General features: G+C 31.1%; 2 protein-coding genes across 4 annotated transcripts in view; one reads left to right on the plus strand and one right to left on the minus strand.

Annotated features, from left to right (window-relative positions):
- LOC124359151 (protein furry) overlaps positions 1-11,673 on the minus strand; it is a 693,398-nt gene extending 681,725 nt beyond the window's left edge. For all 3 annotated transcript variants that reach the window (XM_046811657.1, XM_046811647.1, XM_046811674.1), the window contains exons 1-2: positions 11,334-11,673; positions 6,788-6,838 (exon numbers count right to left, since the gene is read on the minus strand). In XM_046811657.1, coding sequence (XP_046667613.1) covers positions 6,788-6,838; positions 11,334-11,373 — 91 coding nt within the window. In that variant the 5' untranslated portion in view covers positions 11,374-11,673. The remainder of the gene's footprint in view (positions 1-6,787; positions 6,839-11,333) is intronic.
- Positions 11,674-14,607: 2,934 nt separating this feature from the next.
- Positions 14,608-17,901, plus strand: part of LOC124359191 (transcription initiation factor TFIID subunit 1) — a 53,429-nt gene continuing 50,135 nt past the window's right edge. Inside the window, exons 1-2 of the mRNA XM_046811734.1 lie at positions 14,608-15,578; positions 17,220-17,444. Coding sequence (XP_046667690.1) covers positions 14,973-15,578; positions 17,220-17,444 — 831 coding nt within the window. The 5' untranslated portion in view covers positions 14,608-14,972. The remainder of the gene's footprint in view (positions 15,579-17,219; positions 17,445-17,901) is intronic.

The following is a 17,901-nucleotide window of genomic DNA, read 5'->3' on the forward strand; positions in this document are numbered from 1 at the left end:
AATCTGCAAAAATATTAAACATTTTTAGAGGAATCTTCATGAGAGATACATTACCTGAAAAAGTTAAGAAATTTGAATGTGGAATTGTGAATTTAGACTCGATTATGGAAGTGGAACGCATTGGATTTGTTATTATTAAAAATGATAAGAATGCATGTTATTTTGATTCGTTTGGAAGAATTGAGGACAAACCACCTATAGAATTGATTAAACAATTTGAAAAAAATCAAGCGTCTACTACAATGATTCTCAGATTCAAGACTATAAAGATCCCCCAATTTGTGGTCATTTATGTGTTTTTGTTTTGAATGAACTGAGTACTGGTAAAAGATTTTTAAAGAAGTTGTTAACAAATTATTACTTAATAAATATGGATTCACAAAATATTTTTGACGTATTTGGAATAACAAATTATTCAAAATGTAGATAATAGTTTGAATTTTGATAGTTTGAGAAATGAGTTTGATAACAAGTTAGAAAATGTATTACAAAACCTTCCAGATTCAGATATGTTTGCTGTCGAGATTGAAGAGATTTTAAAGCAGAATATGATAACAAACTTGCAAATTTCATGAGTTCAAATGAAGTTGCTGATAAAATAAAAAACATTGGAAAAAGAAGTTGATGATGGTGTAAAAAAAATTATTTACCAATTTAATGTCTCATATCGAAAAAGCTGATAAAATTACTGAAGCGATCAAAGTTGGAAAAGAATTATGTTAGTTTAGCTAATAAAAAAAGAATTGTCGGTGTTCGACCTGGTATTGACAAACATGATGTTGTTGTTAAAGAACAAATTTTAAAACCTCTAAAATTATCAGAAAACATCGATATATTGTTGATTTACATGATCCGAATGTTAAAAATGCCTTAGATTTTAAAGGAAAAAGAATTAGCGGTGTTAGTAAAGGAATTAATCCATTTGATGTTGTTGTAATGATTCAATTAGAAGATCCTATTAAAATGTTTAATGAACTAAAACAAAATTATGAGAATCATAAACAACGATGTTAAAGATTTTACAACAGAAGTCTATGAAAAACTTGATGAAAGAAGTAAAAAGTTCAGTAGACGATGTTGGTGAATTACTTGATAAAGTAAATAAACTAGAAGAAAACTTTAATACATATAAAAATAATGTTAATGAATTAGTTGGTGAAGTAATTAACAAAATTCTGGAAAATTTTGATACACGTTTCAATGAGAAAATAAAACTTTTTTGAAAATTTAGGTACACGTTTCACTGAGAATGTAAACACATAATAATGAATTACTTAAAAGAATAGATGATCAATACTCTTTATATCTCGATAAAGTAAATAAACTAGAAGAAAACTTTAATAAATTTTAAAGAAGATGTTAATAAATTCTTTTGAAAACATTGATAACAGATTTAATGGATTAGGCGGCTATGATGACTAATTTTCCTTATATAAATGGCGCTCATATATTGTGTGAGATGTAAAGAAAAAACTGCAACAAATGATATAAAATACTATGCAAACATCAATGGAGTTAAGAGAATATCTGGAAAATGTGCTGAATGTAACACTAAAAAAGAGCCAATTTATAAAAAACTTGATTTTGAAATTTTTTTCTTAATAAATAGAGATGGCGGGACATTACAGTGCTTTCGATCTTTTTATAATGCAACACGAAAGAGATTTGAAAAAAGAACATTGGGATGATATTTTCTCAAAAATATGAATTATCCGAAGATATGATGAGATTATACGTAAACAAATTGAATTGGTATAACATTGCTAAATATCAAACCTTTATCATCAGAGTTCATTCAAGAAAATATACATTATCAATTAAAAGATCATATGTCTGTTCTTTGTCTCTATCAACACTTGAGTATAAAGTTTTTGGATGAAAATAAAGATACAGTTGATTGGAACAATATTATAGATAGCGGTTACTATCCTGTGCAGATTTTATTGAAATATGTGACCGAGATCGCAAAATTTAAGGAAGAGAATCCTGAAATATGACGAAGTAGATCATTAAAAATGACTCTAATCTTTTTAATTATTTTACTAAAATTTATATCTTTTCTTATAAAAACGTACATTAGATCGATGAAAAAATGATACACGATGTTTAAAATTTCTAAATTTTTCTCTTATTAAATGGCGGACTACAGAAAATATGCTAGTGATATTGAAAGGGCGGAATTTTAAAAATTTCTATCCAATTAGTAAACAACATTTGAATGAACCGAATAAAAGAACTGAGTTTAATATTGATTTTGGAGATAACTTTTGCTCGTCTAACTTCCAGTTTTATATTTCTGGAACTTTAACAAAACAAGATGGTCAAGCATATCTTGGAACTGATAATGTTAGATTAATCGATAATTTTATACCGTTTTTATTTTCTAAGATTGAAGTAAGAAAACACAATAAATTGATAGAAGAAGTCGAAAACTGTGGCCAATTAAAGCACAATTAAAGGAACTATTTCGTATTCAAAAAGTGATGTTATTTCTCAAAACTTCTAATGGCTTTGAATCAGATTTTAAATTTGGTGTTTTTGAAGCAGCTGGAAATTTATCTCATTTTGGATTAGGATTTTTTGAAAATGTTACTATTTCCGATCTATAAAGGAGGATTTTATCTAAGTTTTTATAAGAGCAGTAGACGATGATGTGATTCTGAAGCTGCAACTGGAAATGTTATGCCTGTTGATGGAAAAATAACAATTACAGATTTTTTTATTAGAGTTCCAATGATTGATTATAAAACCACGAGTAAAATTAGGTTGATTGATGAAATTACAAAAAGTCAAAACATTATGTTTAATTTTCTAGATTGGCAATGTATTGAACAAAAAGGTATTTCCGGAACAACTTATTCGTTCGATATCACAAATATTTATAGAAATATCTTCAATCCCAAGTTCGTTATCATCGGTTTTTCAAACAGATAGACAGAATAATCAAGAAAAAAATCCTTCAAAGTTTGATAGTTTGGATGTAAAAAATATCAGAGTAAAATTGAGACGGTTCTTATTATTCCAGATGAATTACAAAATTTAAACATTTCCGGAGGTCTTTTCAGAATCATGTATCAGATGTATCAAGATTTTAAGAAAGTTTACTGGTAATAATAAGGAAATGTATTACAATCCTAAAGAATTTTTAGCGAATAGACCTATTTATGTCATTGATACAACAAAGAGTTTGACAAATATTTCTGGTTCAAAGAACGATATAATTATCAATATGGATTTTCAAAAAGCTGTTACAAACGCGATTTGTTATGTGTTTGTGGTTTCTGAGAAATTTTTAGCCTATGATGTGATTAAGAACGATATTAGAGAAATTCAGTAAAAATCACGTTATTTTCACTATTTATTCATCGGATAATTTTTAAAACTTTTACAGAATTGTTAAAGACATTGATATAAGTATTCATTTTTAATTTCAAAAGAATATCTTAAAAAATGGGGATGATATTAACAAAAAAACTATTCCAAGGTCATCTTAAGGGTTGGACCGGAAGTTATTGATTTTAAAAAATACTTTAATATTTACTGATCCTATATACCAAATTTCAGCAAAAAAGCTCCAATAGTTCTCGAGATATAAGAGTTTTAAGATAAGGGATGATTGGGGTAGTTTTTGAAAAATTTTGTTATTTTCATGAAATTTTAAGTTGAACTCGCTTGTTTTTGAAGTTTCAGATTTTTCTGATAATTTTTTTTATTTTTTTATGAATATTAAGAAATAGGGGATGATTTCACCCTTAATGGATAAGTTAAGTCGAAAGAGTTAAGTATTTACTATATGTGTACCAAATTTCATTAAAATCGGTTGAGTGGTTTTTGAAAATATAAAAATTATTAATAAATTTGTAAACTAGCACTCCTAATGAACAACTTATATAGCAGAGATATAGCTTATAACTTTGAGACTCTCCGTAGCTCAGTTGGTAAGACGCTTGCCTTCAAAGCCTGAGGTTCTGGGTTCAAATCCCAGAGCTTCAGGCGCGCTTTTTATTGAGGGAATAGACATGGTTGTCGTTCAGGTGGTTGGGGACAAGTCTTTACACGAGTGGCCATAGTGTAATGACTATAGAACAAGCCGAGTAATGACAACTGTGGTTTGGCGCGCCATTTGCTTCCTCACCTTTCACTTCATTCCTTAATTCCTTCTCTTCCTTAATTCGTTCATTACATTCATTCACATCGTTCATTAATACAACATTACACTTACAAAACACCCGACACAAATTCCCTAATTGTATCTCTCCATCAACTTCTACACAGTAGTTACCAAAGAAAATTGAGACTTGGGAACAAAAAAAAATTCCAGAGTCTAAGACCCGAATTACAGCTCCTAGCCATTAACTTGGTTGGACAGTAGCAGTGCAGGGCCAAGTCTCTAAACAATAGACACCGTAGAAGTTGAATGTGATGTGATTCCCCATAGCGCAAACACGCACCCTAACAACAACTACACCAAAGACACAATCATTCATTTTGTCTTTTACAATAATTGATGATGTTCATATTATTCTCTTTCATTCCTTCTAAAACTTCAAAAATATACTCTTTCGTTGATGAAAAATCTCGACTTCTTCCGGAATAATCTTTGTAATCATAGACAAAATATCCTAAATAGTTGTACAATAGAATGAAATTATTTCTATTTATCTCTGTTGTAGAAATGTAAACACATACATTTGCGCTGAAAAATTTATATCTCGGCAGAGTTAGTTCCATAATCTCCATTTATAAAAAAATCTTTTTGTTTAAATGGAAGAGTATAATGCCAACTGTTACAAGTGTTCTAATAGAGGAGAGAAATTATTGATAAAAAATATTTAGTTTGTAGAGATTGTAATTTAATTTTGTACAAAAGACCTAAACCTAGGAAATTTCGAAATAAACTAACACATTTGAATAATCTGCTTACAAAATTGCAATATGGAGGTGAAAAACAAACAAAATTTGTTACAGAATTTAGAAAACAGAATAAAAATTTTTACTTATCTCTTGGAACCATTGACAAAATTATTTTCCTTTTCAAAGAATACATTTAGGTTTGTAGGTATCGATACACACGTTTATTATGAAAAGATATTACCTGTATTTTTTCATTATCTGGATGTTGAATTTGTCTACGATTTTTAAGCCAGAAAAATCCTCGATGATTTTATAGTACATTTGGAGAAAGTAAATGAAGAACCTCGTCAAACAATGAAGATGTTGGCAATTCCCTCGACTTCTCGAGTGATTGTTAGCAAATTTCATTTTTTCCGTCTTTAAATTTTTTCTATTTAAATGGAGTTCTTGAAAGAGTTAAATGATATTGGAGAATGTAAGTTTAAAGAGTATAAGAAGTTAAATGAATGGAAGAAAGGAAGAAACATAGAATCTTGAATTTGGAGAAAATGAAAGATAAATTCGGGTTTACAATAATTGCCGAGTTGGAAGATTGTAAAAGTACACTTGCCGAACAGATTTTTGACTGTTTTGGATGAAAAAAAGATTAAAGAATTAAACCAAAAAATGAAAAATTACACTTGATTGTTACTGGAAAGAAGACTATAAAAGATAAAGAAATTATAACAATTAAACTTTGTAGAATAAAGTCTTTTCAGTTGTGCTCTAAAACTTGCAGTCCCTCCCCACGTCATAGTACTGTTTGATAACCATAGTTGGTGTCTTTCTTCATAGGAATCACATGGAATATTATCTACAGTAATACCTTTTGTTTCACACAAAATGTGGCTATATTCTATAAGAAAAATTCTATAATGCTCTTTAATGAATTGTGTTGATAAATCTTGATACTCACAAAAAATTCCTAAGAAATTCATCAATTAAGTCTTGATTATCTTGAAAGAACGTATAATATGGGAAAAATGTCATAAAAAAACGATGAAAACTCTCTGTTTGTTTATTTTTTACTTTCTTTTCAATATCTTTCGTAATTATATTAAATATGTAATCCCTTACTTTTTTAGTTTTTGCCGATAGTAAAACACTCCATTAGACGTTTTTCTGCAAAAGACTTTACAAGTTCTTTGAATTCTGTATCATTTAAGGAAAGTATCAACTGTTCTTTTAAAATGTTTTGGTAATTCGTTGAACTCGTTAAAATTGTCTTTCTTTGTAAGTTTTTGAAATGCTAGAAACTGAAGAGAGCTTGGTGAGTTCATGTTGTTTATTTAGTAGAAAAGTTTTTTTATTAAAGTACAGTATGTTTTTAGTAAAAAATGTTTTAAATTGATTAAATTTTATTAAGATAAATCCCTTTATTCGTAGCAGATTTGACAACATTTTACAAAGCACAGCTTAAGAAAGTAGAAGCAAACAGCTATAGATTTTGGTTAATTTTTCATTCCACAGAGTAGAGTTAGTAATGTACCGATCGCTTTTGGAGACGAACGACTGTAGATTTCGGTTAATTTTTCATTGAGATTTGCTGTGTTATTTCTCAGCTTCCTTTATGGTACATTGAACAGTATTTTACATTGCTTTTCGGTCGGCTCCGAAAGTGCGCCAGGAACCCCATATTATTATCTACTTATATCTATTACACCATTGTAGCCTAATGACACTAAAGATCTGAATCAAGTATTCAAGACTATTCAACCAGAGAGCCAGGTAGACTATTCAACCAGAGAGTCAGGTAGACTATTCAACCATCCATTATGTATGACGGTTAGGTGAGGAAATCAGTATTATGGGTAACTCTTACCTCCCCTCATTATTCCTTTCCACAATTAATTATACCAGTTATATAGACATTTAGGCAGTAGTAAAAAGTTACCTGAAGTGTTATCAGACTCCATACCGCTATCTTCTGGTTGTTTTCCACTTCCTATAAAACAAAAATGCAAACTTTTTTAGAGAAATGTCATTTTTATGTGGAATCTAAATAAATGTACTTAGATTAATTTAGCTATTCAGTACTTAGTACAACCATCTGTCTACCCATCCATATGATCTCTTGATAGTAAGGTCCAAGAGACGAATTCTAAATTGGTTTCTCTTGGTCCAATGAAAAACTCAATTAGTTTTGGAGTTAAACAAAGTTGAAGGTAAAAATACATTTGTATATTTGTCTTATAGATAATTAGTCAACAAAAATTTTTTTAGCTACTTTACATAGTGAATACTCAAACAATTAAGATTTTTCAAATTCCTACGATAGTGTTCAAAATTATAACAGAGGGAATGCCTTTAGTCAGATGCTAATTACTTGTTCTTATTCTTCTGCCACTATAACACATAAACTTATTAAAAAACATATTGAAGGACAAACGGAATCGCAAGTAAAAAATAATAAAGTAAACATACACCTGTAAGCAAATTGCTTACATCAGTCAAAAACGACAGTGCGCCACCACATGCCCATAAGCAATATGTTCCCACATTAACTTAATGATCAATCAGTACCAGACCGAAGACTGCTGCAGGCTAGTTTTACCGAAAATCAGGTAGTGAATGAGGATAACATGGATGTTCCACCCCTACTTTCCTCAAACAAAGAAAATACTAACGAAAATCTGTTTCCTTAGGGGTTGTGTCAAAGAACATTTGATCCCTCACTTTTAACTTTTCTTATACACATTAATCATGGTTTTGTGCTAACTGGGATCAATCCATAAGAAATAATGAGGCAGAAAAATATTCTCTTGTCTAAGTAACCTTACTTAACCATTTTATTATTTTTGTTAACATTGTAAATGTTATTCCCATATCTTATCTTATAAATAAAAATGAATGGTGAAATGTGTTGGTAAGCGCTAATCTCCATAACGGCTGGACCAATTTGGTTAATTCTTTTTGTAAAATGTCCATTGAAATCCGAGGAAGGTTTTTATGAAGAAACAGTTAAGAAAAGTTACCTGGAATATTTTGGAATTCAGAAAAAATTGTAGTGTTTACGTTTCATAATTCAAATTAAACTGGCACTAAACAGCTGTTGACAGCTATAGTTCAACAAACTTTCTGAAACATCTGTTTACATTTAAATTTTATCAATAATAAGTAAACAGTGCTTGATCGGTAGTGTAATGCAGATAGTAAATAAAATATTAATACATAAATTTTACTCCAGATTGCGCCAGAGATGAATTAAAATCATTTAATGCATTAAATACTGTTATAAAACTAACCTTAATTAACAAAGTTATGAATGTTTTCACATAAGTTACTTTAAACTAGTGGGCTTCCTTGACATTATGATACTACATTTTAACAATGGCTTATGGAAAAACAGATAAATGAATACTAAACATGCCTCAACGATTCATTCTTTCTCTGGCTACAGTCCAAAAAACAGGTGTAGCGCAAAACTTTAATAACGATTATTTTGGAAGGTTGCACAACCTTAATAAGGATTTTCCTCTTATACCGAAAGTACATAAGAAATAGGTAGGACTTCCCCCTAGGTCGTAATAGGCTTTTCAGTCCTACTTATATGCGTATTTTCTTCATCAGGACAACAAGGCAATATGTCCCTGGAAATATTTTAGACAGAAAGTAGATTACAGAAGCCGATAGTAGACGATTTTGACCAAAATAGATTTCCGAGAACTAAATATAATCGAACGTATATAGAGTATTTTGATTAAGGCAATATGGCAAGCTAAACTGTGACATAGTAGGTAAGTGAATTTAACGGCCTTAAGAAGGCACTTTTTAACCGAAGTAGGCATCTCGGTCCTACATAAGTATTTTTTTTTTTCTTCGTCAGAAAAACAAGGCAAAGTCTACTATGGTACTGGAAATATCTTAGACCTGAAATATATGACAAGGACAGGACATATATGCTTTTTGACTAAGTAAGTTTCCGAGACCTGTGTGATCCGAGATTTGTGTTTTCTTGATCGGGATGACAAGGCAGATTCAGCTGTGACGTTTATATATAATTAATTAGAACCAGAAATGCTCCTACACGTGGCAAACATGATATAATATTAAGTTAAATTATGATACTATTTACCATGAACTTAAATAATATCTACCTGATGTATGCCTACTTACATTTTAAAACTTTTATAGGACTCACATCATAATTGCTTTTAATAAGTAATATAGGGACTTAGGTTCTAAAGATTGCATGCGAAGCCGCGGGTAACAGCTAGTGTTTTTATAAAAATTCACAGGCTTTTTTCTCAGTTTTATCATTAGTAAATAAGGGTAGTTTAAATTTGTGTTATCATTTGCAAATAAGATAATTAACACATTCACTGCGGCCGGCCCCATATGGGGACGGCAGACCAGCGCGTGTAGTACTTTCAAGCATAAAATACATAGTAATCACTAGTATTTTTTAACTAAAATGTATATATTTCTACAGAAGTCTATTTTCTAGTTTATTTAAAAATACAAAAATATACAGCTATGACTTGTGTCTGTACTTAAAACGGACGATAAGTTATTTAGTTTATTCACGTCACCTAAAAGGATCTAAAACCTCTTTTAACAATGCCTTAAATACTATATACATATCCTAGAGTAGTGTACAATCATTTCCACAATGATGTTTTAGGCACTAACCATATGTTAAAAAATTGATAAAATATTGTTTGTGAGAATATTTCTAACATAAGATTACAATTAGATGAGTTTGCAATATTTTTTACCTCACACAAGCATTCTTGAATTGACCCTCTAGAATTTTGATCTTAACTGATAGGTAATACCTCGAGAGATATGTTTTGAGCTTAAAGATCGGAGTGGCAAAAGACGAGTTTCACATTATTAAACTATTTCTATCTTCCTCCTGAACAAAACAATATAAGGGATGCAAATAACAAATAACGAAGTTATAGAACATTAAAATTGGAACTACTTTTCTCATGCAGAGCAATATTTTATTGGTCTAAGGGTGTAATGTGGTCTAGTTACGATTGTGAGTCAACCTTGTATTGGTTGCTACTGCCGTCAGCTGTTCTTTGGATATGGAAAAAACAATAATGCTAAGAACCATCAGAATTTCTACCCAAATAAAAGACATCCTTGTTAATTCAAACGTTTTAAGAATAAAAGTTCATATCAGCTTGACACAAGTGCCTCTGGTTATAAGCGCGGGGCAGCATCGAAAGCGACATACTAAAAACATCCCTTGAGATAGTACCTATCACTAAAAGATCAAATTCTAGATGGTCCTTGAATACCATTACTGCTAGGAAGCGCAACTTGCAAAAACAAACAAATATTGTAAATTCATCAAACCATAATTTCCTACTATCTTGCAAAAAAGTAGTTTTACTTTTAATGCTCTAAAATTTATTATTTGTCATTTCATACCCTAAAAACTTATATTTGTTTTATACAATCGTGCAATAACAATAGGTTAATAATGCAGGTACTTTCCGGTATTATCCGAAGGCCACAATTTTTTGACGAGTTTACCTTTATTGGGGAAATTACAGAGTAAATAAGGATAGACTTTATTTAACCTATTTTGAAATTTATAAGTCATTAACGAATGATTATTATACTCTTTCTCCCAAAAGGAAGCAATGTCGGCAAGAGTTGAGTTAAATGCATCGCCACCAGTTACCGCTACTCACGATTGCCACTTTAAAAACTTTCCTTTTCAGTTCAAGGTAAATTCCAGAAACAAAGATAATTATTATTCATGATGATATTATAAATTAATAAAGCATACAACACAATAAAAACTAAAACTAAAAGAACAACAATATTAATTATTCGAAACTGACAGGTGAATCATGCATCTAGACCTATTTGAGGGGTCGCTCGTCTAGGCTTATTTGGAGGCGATTTGGTGACAGTAAGTATGATTCATCAAGTATTTTTAAATTCATTATGAAACAAGGAAAGAATACCATAACATGAATCTCGTTTCCAATGTGGACAAGAATAAATTTGAAAATAATGAATACAAATTAAATCAAACTTTCAACAAACCCATAAAAATTGTAACAAACGGGTAGAGTACCTGAACTTTTAAATGCATATCACACAATATATATATATATATATATATATATATATATATATATATATATATATATTATCACACAATAATATATATTTTTAGAGTTTTCTGCACTTGTTATTGTTTTCTGTTCTTTGGCTATTTGCTTTCTAAACATTTTCCTTTTCAAAAATGACAATGCAGTAAAGTAGGTAAAGTAAATATTTATTCTTAAAGTAAAGGTACTTCCTGAAACTCTTTTGTAATATCCTGTTATTTTAAATAATAATTATTATTGAACTAAATGGCGTCTTTAAAGGTTAAAAACATAATAATTCAAAATGATTCAGTAGCTAATAGGTAGTTTTAATAAGATTCCATGGCAATTTATAGGCCTATTCTAGGAATGCATACATACCATCAATCATATCTTCACATTCGGTGTCTTCTAAAACCATAACCAGCCCAAAAGCAAATTACCAAACTATACCACTGATGAATTTTGTATTTAACATTCTCTGATCAATGATAAATTACAATGGACAATGTAAACCAAGAGATAACCTCTAATCACTAGCACGTAGTTAATAAAAACTGTTCTTGATTTAATACAATATTTTAAATTAATATATGTACTACTTTGAATGCATTTTTATCAACAGCATCGTATAAACAACTTCAATTGAGCCTATTATCATGGGTAAAAATAATAAACATTACCCAACAACAACAAACCGAACTCAAGCCTACCGATGAAAATTGACAGTGACAGCTGCCAAGCACAGTCAGCTGCAAAATTATTATTTTTTTCTTCCTCTTTGTTCATAGAATAAATAAAAACGTATAACCTAAAAGGCATCCTGGTCCAAGATTATATCGTTTTCTTACATCCCATTTTAATGACTAAATTAAAATAAAAATTATATTTACAAATATATACAAAATGTAAAATTGGTTTAGAGTTAAGGAAGAATAATTGTAAAAGTTGAAATTATGTTTGCTAATACACCTAAAGGAAAGGTAGGAAGTAGAGTATGAAGCAGTGACAGTACCATTGCACAAGATAGGAGACAAACTCCAAACTCAATAATTACAAGAACTACAGAAGGATTTTCTTACTAAGCTTGATCTACAAAATATTACCAAAATCAGTGCTAAATCGATTAAACACTATTAATGAGAAAACCATCAGGAAAGTTTTAAGAAAGACAAATAACGATTTACCAATGTTTTACCATGAAGGAGCAGGCCTTACAGCATTGGGAGTGTAACAAAGATGTCAATGTACTATTTGCTGACTTCAATAAAGCATATGATAGTATATACAGAGAAAAACCGGAAATGTATGAAGAAATATGAGATACCGGTACCAGGAAAGCTAATTAACTTGGCAAGAGTGTGTATAAACAACTCCAAAGGAAAGGTTAAGGTGACGGGCTCTCCCCTCTCCTGTTAAATTTTGCTATTGAAAATGTATTGAACACCACAAATAGTGCCACAGAAAGTCTAAATATTGGAGGGAAAATAAACATGCTGGCATTTGTGGATGACGTTGCAACTTTGGCAGAACAATAGGGATCTCGTGAAACAACAGAGAAGTTTTTTTAATCAACCAAGTCGGACTAATTAATCAATTAATAAAAACCCCAGTATACGAAGATAATATAAGTAGGAGAGTTGAAGAGAACCAAATAACACTGGACGTCTTAAATTATGAGATGATTTTACCTTGGGGCAACATTACAGAGTAACAACACAGAAGATACTGACACTAGCAGTTCAGGACAGCTACAGCAGACAAGAGCCTGCTACTGGCGCTTACATAGCTGTTTAAAAGTAAGCTGTTAACAAATAGAACTAAACTAGGATTTTATAAAATAATGGTCGTACCTGTTTTACTTTATAGATCAGAATGTTGGGCTCTTATAAGAAGTAGGCAATCTAGATGACTAGATCAAGTTAATAAAAGTTATATGAAACCGTCATTTGAAAACATTAAAAAAAAGCCAAAGGGAACGAGACCAAGATGAAGACAAAGAATTAGATGGGGAGATCAGAGAAATTCAGACCTCAGGAAGATAGGCAAAGATCTGGGGATAAGCCGAGATAAAGAAGCATGGAGGCGTATTGTTGGTGAGACCAAGCCCTAATGGGTTTCAAGTTACCACATAAGAAAAGGAGTAAATTATGCTACACCAATTTTGTGTGTCTATGTTTCTCCGTTAGTTTCATGATTTGGTACTAAAACAAATACACCAGGATCTTTTTGTTAAACTTTCGGCATTGCAAAACATATCTTCAGAATATCACACAAAAAAGAACAGAACTGAAATAAAATATCTCCAGAACTATCGGATAAAAGAAAAATCCTATCATCTTACTGTAATTTCTATATCAAACTCAAGATTCTTTGTTTAAGTTGAATCGTTTAACACTTATTGTTTGAAAACTCTTTAATTGCTATCATATTAATAGGTATAAATAACTCTCTAGAAAATATATACTCTCGTATATTGAAAGCGTACAATATTTAAATAGTTTTATGCTTACAAAAAGTTATAAAAATGTGAACTTGGCTCAGTTACTAACAGTTAAAAACTATATTTGCAAATGTATATTCACTTTTGATATCCTTTTGATTCCCACTGAAACAATAGAACAAAATTATACAAAATAATCTGTTAGCCATTATTTTTTCCATTGTTGAATTGTTAACTTATTGTGATGGATTTGAGATTTGACATGATGGTCGGACATTTCAAAGTAATTTTTTTTTGTAAATGTGCGTAAAATTAGTACTTTCACGGTATTTTGATTTAAATCGTCGTCCTCATGTAATTTAATTTGTAAATGTTATGAAACTGTTTTTATTGATAGGTCCTGTCCTCATAAAGAGTTTAATACAGTTTGAATAGTTTGTTGAAAAATTCTTATAATAGATTCTTTACATTTTAATTTTTTTTTAACACGTACAGACAGATGGCAATCAAAAAGAGATATACCATTGATTTCTTTAGTTATTGGCTGCTTTTCGTCCATGGAACAATATCCTAGAGTTTTTAGTGAGAGTTTGAAACACTGTGTATATATATTAAAATTTAAGCCATACCGTCCATCATCTTTACTCCAAGCGCCTCACGATGACGATTCCGATAGGCGATTGGAATTCAAGATTTTTTTAAATAACATATTATTTAATGAATGGATTGGTTGCCGTGGTACAATCGATTGGCCTGCGCGCTCGCCAGACCTGACCCCATGCGATTTTTCTCTGTAGGGTATTATAAAGGAGACTGTTTACGGTTCAAAACAGCAAAATCTTTACGAATTCAGAACCTAATTAGAAATTCATTTGAACTTCTTAATAACGATAAACCTTTATTACTAAAAAATTTGTGATTCTGTTCTCAGTCGTTGTATGAAGGGTATACAAAATCAAGGTGGACATTTCGAACAACTGCCATAACATTGTATGGTAATTTGTAAATATAATTTCATATAATGAATTTGTTTTCTTGCCTAAAAGTGTTTTATTCAATTAATCAATAACGCCTTTAAATTTTATTTCTCTTCTGGGGAAACTGACATATGCGCCACAAGCTTTGTGAAAGTTAGATTTGCGAGGTTTTATGCAAATAAAATTCAGCCTGCATTTTTGCAGACTTGTAAATGGAACTAGATTTTGAGGTTATGTTCCTTATTTGTTGTGGTTGCAGTGGAATAGTACTGTGAATGCTGTGTTCTTTATGTCAAAGTTAGATTATTAAAGTTACAGTGATACATATTTTAACGTTTAATGTTGTTTAATTATAAACTGAATAACTATGTAGTCTTTGGTTTCTCAGTATTTTTCCATTAAAAGATTACTTTTCAGTTGCTTTACCACTGATCTGATTCAATAACATATCTACTAGGCCTAGTTACGTTTATGATACTTAAAAAGGAATTAAGACTAAAAATTTCATATTTATCTTCCATGAATTAAATTGTTTTAAATTATTAGACACTGCATTAAGTTAATGAATTCCTTGTATTGATACCACACTAGAAATCAATCATGGGAGAGAGTGATGATGATGAGGGTCCTTCCAGCAGTTTTCAGCTTACGAGTATACTTTTTGGAAATATTGATGAATCAGGAGAGTTAGAAGATGACATTCTTGACTGTGTATCAAAGAGACATTTGGCGTCGTTAGCACGATTGGGTTTAAGTTCAATAATTAATGAACTTATCGAAGATGCTGAGCTTGAGGCTAGATCTAGCAGTAAAATTGATAGTGTTGATGCTGATGAAAATGGATCTGGTCAAGGTATTTGCAGTGACCAATATACAGAAGATTATGACATAAAATCACCTTCTGCAGTTGACTACTCTGATATTAATGAACTAGCTGATGATATTCATTGCTCCGAAAATTCTCGTAAGTTATTAAAAAATGAAGAAGATACCACAGATTATGACGCAGATGATGAAGGTCCAAACATGAAACATGATTTACAGCTTATGCCACCTCCACCATTACCAGAATCAGAAAAGGAAAATGATGATTTAACAGAAGAAGGATTGAATAAAAAATTGGAAACACCATTAGCTGCAATGCTTCCATCTAAATATGCAAATGTTGATGTTAGAGAGCTTTTTCCAGACTTCCGTCATGATAAAGTAAGTAGTATGTCTGTTTCTCTTTAACTTGGTTGATCTGTATTCAGATTTGTCTGCCTTAAACCTCAACTAGACTTGCTGAGGCTCAAATTAATAGACTGTTCTCATTAAACAGAATAGGATAACCTTGATATAAATTATAGCACAGTTTATAGACTTTTATTTCTTTTTCATATTTTGTTGTTTGTATTTGGGGTATCAGTAAGGTATAAGTATATATTATATAAGGTATCACCTTTCCCGGCAGATTTAAATTTAATATCAGGATTAAATTGCCCATTTAATCCTTTTTGATGTAAAGATTCTTTTTGATTGTTGTCTGAATTTTACAACCTCCTGACCAGATCTCTCCCCCACCAAAGAATAAAAACCCTCACTTTGAGACGAGAGTCAGCCTGGAAAGTGCGTCTCCAGCAACAATTCTTATGCCTCGTTCTTGTTCATGGTAAGGCTGCTATTAGTGTTTACTAAAGACACTAGAGGGTTAATGATCACTTTTGAAGAGTTATGAAGCCTGCAGCCTCTGGTACGCTGTTTATGTGTTTGAAAAAGTCATTCCAGGTTCTTTTGTTTTTCTTAATTTCTTTTTTGTATTCGTATAGGGCATTTTGGTATGGGAACCAGTTATATGTTCTTTTTACCCATTTAAGAAGATTTCTCATTTTGTTTATGAGTGTTTCTAGCCACCTAGTCCGCCAAGGCACATCTTTCTTTAGCCTATTGTGTCTGAGAGAGTAGTTTCTCTTAGGCCTTTATGATGGCATTCTCTACCAATTGAGCCGACCTTTCTAATTCCAATTCATTTTTCTGATAGGGTTCTATTTCCTCCACCTCTACTGCTAAGGACACTCTGTATCCCTTCTAGTTGGTGGATTTTGGAACCCTGTGGGTCACGTTCATCTCAACTCCCGCCTCTTATGTTGAACCTAATAAGACAATGGTCTGAGAGTGAGGCCTCCAGTGGGACATGCCACCTTGCAATATTAACGCCTTTAAGACCTTTAGATAAGGCAATATCCAAAACCTCTTGTCTTACTCTAGTCATAAAAGTGGGATTAGGCTCCCTATTAAATATGATAAGGTTATTACTAAAAATAAACTGCAGGAGATCCTTACCTCTTAAGTTAATGTTGGTGCTCCCCATTAGGTGTGGTACGCGTTGTAGTCATAGCCGAGGATGAGAGGTACACATCTTTCTTCACAGTACTGCAGTAGCTTTTGTATTTCTACAGATGGGGTGTTGAAGGGTATAAGAAAATATGCTGAGACAAAAATTACTGTACCTCTTTACCTTGTTGTGTGGCTACTTTCGCTGCCACTTCTACCAGGTCTTTTATAATTAGATCTGTAACAGGAAAACCAGTTTGAAAGTAAAACACACGCTCTTGGGTTTTCATTTGATCTATCATATATAAGATTACCAATCTGAGTCATTAGGCTCATGATGTAACCTTTGTTGATCCAAGGTTCCTGGATTAGGGTGATATCCAGGCCTGTAAATAGACTTAGACATGAGTTTAATATTTCTGTTATGTGGCTTAAATATAACTATATTAATTGACTTTATTTTGTATTTGTAAGCTACGAAAATCAAACTGCAATTGCTACTCTCACAAGTTAAATCCTCTATGACTTTTTCAGGTTTTACGTTTTTCTCGACTATTTGGGCCTGGAAAACCAAGTAGCATGCCTCAAATATGGAGGAGTGTAAGAAAGAGAAGGAAAAAACGTAAGCATCAGCATAGTAATCAACAGCAACAATCTGATTCTGGATCTGATCAAGAGACTTACCGCCAGAAGAAAGTAGGTTGGGTGTTACAGTATGGTTCACCTCCTCCACCTGAGAAATGTAAATCAGATGATGAAGTAAGTAAAATAAAAATCATCAGATCCTTGCAAATATTTACAAAGATTAGATTATAAATATTATTAGTATTTTAATGATGGACTATAAAAAGATAGTTTATTATTGTTTTCATTCCTTACACTTCAAATTATTTCTGAGACTGTTTCTCCAGACTGCTTTATTGATTTTATAATTCCAATTTATTTAAAAGAGTAAAAAACCTAACAACTACAAACCCATAACACTAATTAATTCCAATATTTTATATTGTTTGATTACTGTTTTTTATGGACTAGTATAACTTTATTTTGAAAACAGCTATGATATCATAATTAATTTGGATATTGTTCAAATTTGTGTACAATTGAAGAATTTTCAAATTGCAAGTGTCTATCATTGGAGTGACATAACTTCTTTTACCTGCTATAGTTGATCTAAAAAAACCATTCACTGATAAAGTACCATATATATTGTTCT

This window comes from Homalodisca vitripennis, chromosome 1, assembly GCF_021130785.1.
Source record: "Homalodisca vitripennis isolate AUS2020 chromosome 1, UT_GWSS_2.1, whole genome shotgun sequence".
In the NCBI taxonomy this organism is placed as follows: domain Eukaryota; kingdom Metazoa; phylum Arthropoda; class Insecta; order Hemiptera; family Cicadellidae; genus Homalodisca; species Homalodisca vitripennis.